The sequence below is a fragment of the Austrofundulus limnaeus genome, unplaced genomic scaffold (assembly GCF_001266775.1).
Source record: "Austrofundulus limnaeus strain Quisiro unplaced genomic scaffold, Austrofundulus_limnaeus-1.0 Scaffold27, whole genome shotgun sequence".
In the NCBI taxonomy this organism is placed as follows: domain Eukaryota; kingdom Metazoa; phylum Chordata; class Actinopteri; order Cyprinodontiformes; family Rivulidae; genus Austrofundulus; species Austrofundulus limnaeus.
Window position 1 is genome coordinate 1,154,756 of NW_013952429.1, and position 8,656 is coordinate 1,163,411.

At 43.2% G+C, this 8,656-nt stretch overlaps 1 protein-coding gene across 1 annotated transcript in view; it reads right to left on the minus strand.

Annotated features, from left to right (window-relative positions):
* Nucleotides 1–3,254: 3,254 nt before the first annotated feature.
* Nucleotides 3,255–8,656, minus strand: part of grin2bb (glutamate receptor, ionotropic, N-methyl D-aspartate 2B, genome duplicate b) — a gene marked incomplete at its 5' end in the record, with an annotated part of 45,175 nt that continues 39,773 nt past the window's right edge. Inside the window, 1 exon segment of the mRNA XM_014004896.1 lies at nt 3,255–6,251. Coding sequence (XP_013860350.1) covers nt 3,873–6,251 — 2,379 coding nt within the window.

An 8,656-nucleotide genomic window follows, 5' to 3' on the forward strand; every position in this document is an offset into this window, starting at 1 on the left:
TGATGTTTCATTTAGTTTGGGTGAGAGTGTATTTTAAGACACAAAGTGATTGAAAATGTCCTCATCCTGAACTGTAAACATGTTTGTATCAGAAAAAGATTGTTAAATGAAACACAGCAGAAAAGCTGTGCGGAGCCGAGTCTCCAGGAGACATGATCAATAGACATCCAACCTGAAGACAGTTGGTTCTTTTTCCTTAATTAAAGTCTCAGCGTGTAGAACAAATTACAGCCATGTAAGAAGAACTTAAAGCTAAATATGGAATCAGATTCTTTTTTTATATATTATGGTTTAGTAAAAATTGGATTAGGAGCAAAAAGGATAGAATTTAGTTGCAAACTACCGATGCACCGATCCAGGTCCTCAGTGAGCCATTTAAAGAGATGCCATCTTGTCCACAGCTAGTTGAGAAAAATGAACATTTGGTTCCAAAACAAGAAGCTGGCTAGCTTAATATGAGCTCAGTTTGGTTTAATTCTTGAAAAAACTGAAGAGCTAGTCTGAGCATGAGCAAGTTAAAGTTATTTTAAAGTCTAAAAGAATTGTAATCTAACAAAAATTACTGTGGTTTATGCAAATACTGTTTTATGAACTGTTACTTATTACATTTCAGCCTAAATATTAATATATTCCAGCTGGATAATTGCTAGCAGCTAGCTGCTGCTGCCTCTAGTTGCACTGACAAATAGCTTAAAAACTTTAAAGCTGGGTTAAAGATTTAAGAAGCAGCGTTCTACAACAGGTAAGATATTATTTGTTGATAACATTTCCACAGAACATCTCTTCAAACCAGCTAACTATCACTTGAAGAAGCACTTTCATTTTGGGGAGTAAACTTGCTTGGTGTGCATTCTTATTAAAATTCAAACATGTTGCTTTCAATAATGTTGGACCAAATAGGTTTATAATTCTTTTTGTGCTTTTAAATTAATTTCAATTACAGATTTGCATAATTTGTAACACATAATAAATATTACTAGTAGACCAGATAGATGTTTATACATTTTGTGCAGCAGCTTTATCCTGTTTAGGATCATCAGTGGACTGAACTTGACATTTGAGAGAAGGCAGCATTTTTTTTATCCCAAATTATAAGCAAAACTTAAACCTAGAGCTTATAAAAATCAAAATTTAAGTACATATTTGTACTTTGGTGGAAATACAAAAAAGCATTTACTGTATGTTTCCATCTAATCAGAAGCAAGTACACCTTATATTTATCTTTATTTTTTTTCAATGTTGATAAAACTCCAATCAAATGGTATTTTCAGTATTTGTTTTTATTTCCTTAGTTAATGAAAGTTTACAGATTAAACTAAGGGGAGGTTCTTATTTATAACTGCAATGCAAATGATAATAAACATAACTCCAAAGTGCAGTGAATGAGCTGTGGTGGCCGTAGTTTCAAAAGTATTGTTTCATTAGAAAAACATGAACAACAGTGTAGCGTCAGCTTTGCAACAGTCCTATAAAATGTGTAGGAATTGCCTGTGTGGGGTGTACCTGACCTCTGACCTGCTGGTTAGCCCCTCCCACAACTCTGAACAGGATAAAGTGGAGACAGAAACAGATGAATGGATAGATTTGAGCTCATCAGCCAAATCCTGGGTGACCCTCGTGATACTTTAGTGATCTGATCAGCTGAGGAGGACCCCCCTCCCCTCCCACCATGAGCCTCCCAGTCCTCATTAAGCTCAGTGAGCCCAAAGACCGGTTTGATTTAAAACCCTGCTGCACGGCCTCGTAATGCTCCTCCTGAAAGGATCCTCTTCACACAATTTGTTCTTTTCAAGCAGCGTATTCGCGGCTCTTCACCTAACCTGTTTCCATCTGCCAGACCCAAACTCTTTGCGTTTGTTTGCCCTTCAACTTTCTGCAGCAGAAATCACCAAGGCAACCCTCTTCTCAAAGGGTGATTGACAGACAGGAGTCCTATTTTTCAGCTTGTTTTTGTCTTTTATCAGAACACGACAGCCAGCATTTTAACACACTCCGTCTCTTTTCAGGAATGTTCCAGTTCTGAAGAAATTTCTGTAAAAAAATAAATAAAATTGTGCTTTTTTTTTTTACTAAAAAGTTTGCACAGATTAAAAAGATCAGATATAATATGTTTGTTACGGAGCTTTAGAAGTGCTCCTGGGGACATTTTGTTGTCTTCACGCAGATGAGCTGCTTCTGCATGGTTTCAAGGCTCGATGCTCAGATAGGCTAACCGATAGCTTCGCGTGAAAAATATTTCCAATATTCTCAACCAACTGTATACAAGATGTCAAAATGTCACTTCTTTCAAATTCAGACTGTATTCATGTTTAAGTATTATAAATCTTATTGTTAATTCAGAACAAGTTTGTTATGAACATTTTTAGGACATTATAGAAGAGGGATAATATTTACAATCCTGATTTTAGCCTTTCCACCTACATGATATAGTGCTAAATCTGTGTGCTCCTCCAATTCCTCATATGTGAGTCGTATAATACGGCAGGCAGGGTTTCTGATGGCAGTCATAAAAATAAATTAGCTGCTAATCCCAAGAACAGTGGCCTCCCTCTCTGGGAGTCCATTATGTCCCTGTCCTAAATGGCAAAACTGTCCTAGTCAATTGAATTATACTCGATGAAACACCATGAGAACATTAAAGCAATTCAAATTACATTTACATTGATAGTTTTTGAGTAATTAATGATGAAGAGCTGAGGATTGATTAAAAAATGATAAAGTCTTTAAAGGAACTGACCTGTGGGAAGTTCAACTGCATCCTTAAAGTGACACAAAATAAATATATTTATACTTTATATTGCACTGTTCCCAATCTGCAAATTTAACCAGCCACTGTTTGAGCATTTCCCCTGATGAGCTTTGTGTCATAGTGCCAAATAAATACCTAATATCTTTCACTAATTGTATATATATATATGCTGGTATCTTTACAATCAAACCAATTTGTCTGCATGTTTGCAGGTGGATCTGTCCACCAACAAAAGATGGATTAAAATAAAATCAGTGTTTGTCCCTTTAAGGCACATCTAGCTCAAAATGAGAAAACCTTCTGACACTGGCAAGCAGAAAGTAATGAAAAACTTCAAATAAGTATGACGATGATGATGCTTAAAATAACAAAACAAAACAAAATCACAAATTTATATATGCATACAGTGCACTCGTTGAGTCATGCCTCTTACATACGTCACAGCAATTAAGAGTAAGAAAAGTAGAAAGAAAATCAAACATGAAGAATTTATAGCAAAGAAGAGTCCAAAATACAGGAGCCCAACAAAGATCTGTACCGTCAGTCGAGCCGGTCCACTGGGCTCCTGTACTGTTGGTGAGCTGAGAAAGAATAACATCATATAAATCTGTAACATGAACTATTTAAATTAATGTAATTGTAAAACAAACAAAACTCATCATCATCAATAAACACCGGAATAATAGTCAATAATAATATAAACATCGTCAATACAGTTATTGTTAGTTTACCCTGTTACTTCAGCAGAAGTGTAGATTTTTCATTCATGATTGTAAATCTGAAATGTTTGTTTTGGTGTTGAACTGCGGGACGGAGGGAAAGACGACGAGCATGTGAAGAGAGCAGAGTCTGGAGAACTGATTTCACCTTTTCCCACTCCCTCCGACACGCTCCCCCTTTAGATCTCCAAAGCGTTGGAGCAGCACCAGAATCCTCTCTTCTCATTAAAAACTTGTCTCACTCTGAACTTTAGCCCCCCGTGCGTGGCAGGGGGCCCCTCTTTGCTTCTAGTGAACAGAGAACAACACACACTGTCCTGCCTCCTCACACTCTGTGCTCCCTCCCTTTCTGTTCTTCACGTGCTTCACCTTCTCCCTCCACCTTCCTTCCTCTGTCTTCACTCTCAGACGTCTGACTCGATGCTGGAGAGCTTTTCATAAACATGTCCGTTGCTGGCACCGTTGAAGGGTCTCTGTCCCTGACCCAGACCTAACGTGTCCCTGCCTCCGGGTAACAGTTTGTTGGCCCCGTGGTGGTTTCCCATGGGCCCTCCCACCCCACCCAGACACAGCTCTTTGGGGTACCTGGTGCCCACATTGGACATCACTCCGGCTGTGGCAGAAGCGGGCAAATAAGAAGTCGCTCCCATGGAGCCGCGGAAGTCCCCTCCTCCTCGGCTGTTGTTGAGAAGTTGCTGCTGTTGCTGCTGCTGCGTCTGTGGCTTTTTGATGTAGTACGGTTTGGCACCGTGTAATAGACACTGGTCATCGCCGAAGGTTGGGATGAAGGGGTTCTGGTTCACCTTATCTGGGTAGAGAGATTTAGACAAGGAGTAAGTCCCAGCCCCTCTGCTACCACCACCACCACCACTGCCCCCTCCTCCCATCATAGTTCTATCCCTGTCCCTCAGGTCTCTTTCTCCCACTGAGCGCCGGTGAAACCCACCCTCGCCTCCACAGTACAAACTGAAAGAGGAGCCTGCTGCCACCCTATCGCCTCCTACTCCTCCGAACATAGGAGAATCTCTGTCACCTGAGTACCTCTCAAACATGTGAGCATAGGGGCTGGGACCTTCCATATAGCGGTCTTTGTCTTTCAAACTCACACTACGGGGTTGGGGAAACTGTCCCCCAACGCCAACCCCACCCATGCGGCCCGCTCCTTCTCTCTGCAGGTCTACAAATGTGTCATAGGAGTGCTGCCTCCGTAACACCTTCCCTCCCGGCCCTAGCTTCCTGCGCTGAGTCTGTGTCTGACTGGGCCCTAGGTTGCCTTTGCTCCCACTGAACATCATGTTGTTATCCTCACTGATGTTGTACAGGTTGCTGGGCTGAACCTTACAGGAGTCGCAGCGTTTGCACGTAGCCGAGCTGGGGCGACTGCTGCTCCCCCCAACTCCGCTAGCCGGACACGTGCTGCCTCCTCCTACACTTCCACTGTGGTGGCACACACTGTGGCAGTTACGACACTCCCAATCACCCCCGGCTATACCTCCCCCTCCCAGTCCCGAACCCCCCTTTTCCCAGCAGGTGTGGGCTTGCTGCCCTGCCGATTTTGCACCAAGCCCACCCTTGCACTCGGGCTTCTTCCCTTTACCTTTGAGGAAGTCTTCCACAGGTACTAAGCTTTTACAGATACCACCACCACTACCACCGCCCACACCGCTTCCTCCACTTCCACCCTCTTGCTCCCACTTGGCCTTGCCCTCCATGGAACGGAACTGCTCCGCATAGAAATCCCTCAGGCTGTCTCTGTCTTTGCGGAATAAGTAAGGTGAAGAATTACCCGCTCCTCCTCCCCTCTTCCGCTCCAGGGGAGGTGAGACCGGGCGGTGTGCCAGAGGCCCGTGGGGGAAGTGGTGGTGGACAGTGTGGTGGTGGGGTCTCTTCCTGAAGGCGTTCAGCTCTATCTCGTCCTGCTCCCGCCTGCACTTGGCGGAGGCTGGCCTCTTTTTCAGGCTGTCCCTGTACTGCTTACGTCTTTTGATGTTGCCCTCCAGGTTTCCGTAGGTGACCGTGTGCGTTGAGATATCCGACACGTCCGAACGAATGTTCCCATCGTCGCCCCCTGATCCTCCCCCACCACAGTACCTGTCGTGCCCACTGATGAGCCCCGTGCTGGAGGCGCCTCCTTTGAACGAAAACCTGCCGTACACATTGCTTCCTTTGAACCCACCCTGACTGGAATCAGCAGGGGCGTGGCCAGCAATCAGGTCAAATTTACTTGTATTCCTGTGAGTCATGGAGGGGCGGGGCTGGGTGGTGAAGATGGGCGCTACCCCTCCCCCTAAACTGTCACCATCAAACATGCCCCCCTCCAGCGAGCTAGCACTGCCTAAGCTACGTGGCCTGTTAGGCGGTGGGCCGGACATACCCAGAGCTGAGGCCGGGTGGTGGTGCCGATAATGGTCCTGGTACAGGTTGCTGTCCTTCAGGGGCAAGTTGCCAAAAGTCCTCTCCACCTCACTGATGTAGTCACTGAACATGTTGTCCTCAGGCATGTAGGGTGGTGCAGGTGTACAATCTACAGGGTGGCCTACCAGGCTGCGTCGGTGCTCCTGGATATCATAGATGCCCGACTCACGGCCGCTGTGGCTGTACTCCAGGGCTGGGTGCGGAGAGCCGTTAATGCCCGGGACCGCAGTCATGTCTTTGGCAGTGCGGAGCAACCTCAGGATGTTGGAGTGGGTGTTGTTCATGTTTTTCTTAATGGTGGAGGAGGGCGAGTCAGCAGTTGACTTGTTTTCCTCGATCTGTACCCCGTGGATGCAGCTGTAGATACCCTGGAGCGTGAAAATTGTAGGAAAAGGGCGGGTGAGACAGACAATAGGAGGAAAAAGGAAGGGTGAGGGTGACAAGGTATGGAGAACAACAGTAAAATGGGTGGCAGCAGCAAGAAATCAGAAGGGTTTTATTAGAGAGCCAGAGCCAGAGACGGACACCAGACACGTGGACAGAGAGGCAAAGACAAACAGAAACAGGCAGAGATGTTAATGCATTGTCACACTCTCTATGGCCACCTTTGTGTTTACACTCTATTAAACAGTAATAGGATTCAAGTTCATGAATGACTTTTCCCTGGGGAACAGTATGAACCGTCTCAGCTGCAGCCCAACACCCAGGCTCAGGGAACAGACGAAGAAGAGACAGAGCAGCTCAGTGTCTTGATTGATAACACAAAAGGAGCACTAAGCTTGTGGTTTTGACCACAAATCAATAGGATTAATCAATGTAATCTAAATTCAGCTGACACTGCTGCTGCTGGCTCTCTATAGCCCATGTTCAACTGGTTTTCTTCCCCCCAATATAATCACAAGTGTCTTCTTGTTTTAGATATGAATGATCCAATCTGTTTCAATGTCTTCGTTCATTAAAGTGAGTGTATGTTTTGATTGGTGAAGAAAAGCAGACTCTTCAAATCAGGAGTGGGTGGGGTATTTTGCGAGTGGAGTCAAAAGCTTGTTGAAACAGGGGCTGAGACAATCTGGTTCAGGCGACAGCCAAATCTGAAAGGTCGAGGAGACGCAACCCACCAGCCAGCGTTGGCCAACGCTCCTCGAAGGCGTCAGCTTGTCAGAAACAGTTTCTGTCTGTCTCTTAGTCACTTTCCACGTCACTGAGCGTTGTCTATAATTGTGATCCGTCAACCTTATTTTTTTTCTTTTTAGTTCCATTCTCTCTTTGTGTCTGTTTTATCTCTGTTTTCAGGTGATTTGTTGAGTGGCAGCTGCTCCAATGGGACTGTCTGTCTTGATCTCTCTACATCTTCAGCTACTTTAGCTGCTGAGAAAGGTAATAAAACTGAGTTTACTAGAACAGCACTGATTCTGTCCTTCTGTACTTCCTTCCTTCTTCTGTTTCCAGTTTTAAAACTATCTGACCCCCCCCTTATCACTGAGGATTCAGGGTTAGCAGCATCTGTGCATCACTTCATTAATTACAACTTGTAAACTTTTATACATTTGTTGCTTTTCTTGTGTCATGATCATGGGTTTCTGATTTTGTGGTAAAAACCAAATTGTGATTGTGTTTTAATTAGTTGCTCCTTGTTTATTCAGAGTCCTTGGCTTTACCCCAATTCAGGGGTTGCAGCCGACGTAGGGTCCACTTGTAGGCTTCTTACGTCACTGTGTAGTGCTGTAGGCTGTTCCAATTTGTATGCACCTATACTCATGCAGCTGACAAACGCAGCCGACAAAACCTTGCTGCATCTGAGTGTCCGAAGTGGCCGTCAATATCCCAGGATTTATTGTGCTGTCAGAAAACTAAACAGATAAACAAAGATGGCTGAGCTTTTCCTACTTTACTGCAAAATTTTTTCCTTTATTTTTATTACTTTTAATGGCAGAGTTTGGAAATTTATCACAGACCGAAGAATTTGATTTCAGTTGTATGTTTGTTTTTAATTGTTTTATGTGTAACGTTTTTTAGTTATATTGAATTTTGGGAAGTTATACTGTGAAAGGACAACTGAAGTCATGCAATATAAAATGCAACATCATTGTAACGACGCAGCACCTGGTCAGCAAACATACATCACCCAGTCCATCTTATTTCACAGCTGTTTATGCAGCCTACACTGGCAGCTTAAGGCCCACGTAGGGTGTGGCCTGCATATCGTTTGGTTTCTTTGCTCCTGGTGATTTTTCTTTTCTCTTTTATATCTATAGAATTTTGGTTTGTTCCTATGCTTGTTTTTTTTAATTGAAACAAAGTTATTTACGAAAATTGTTTGAAAGAAGTGCACAAATAGATATATTGGAATAAAAAAGCCCAAAGTCCTGTTCTTAAACAAAACTGCAAACAAATTATTTTAAGTAAGGTAAGGTAAGGTAACATTTCAGCAGCAAGGTGATGCAAAGTGCTTTTTATACACACTTTAGGCCATTTCTGTTGTTTAAGGTCAGACTGGTAAACTAAATGACATTACAATTATAAACACCTTGATCCTTAACACATAAACACTGGTGCCCTTTGTTCAAGTAACTAACAAAACAGATAATTTGCATGTAACAAATGTCTTCTTTTTTAAAGGTAACATTATGCAAATAAAGACACTATTTATATGGAACCAATTTGCTTCAGGTGAGGGTCAGAAATTACAGAGGGTTTGATTTCTTTCAAGCCATTTTCCTAGAATTCCAAGAATGTGAGAGAAAAATATTATATAGCAGTTCCAGTTATATAT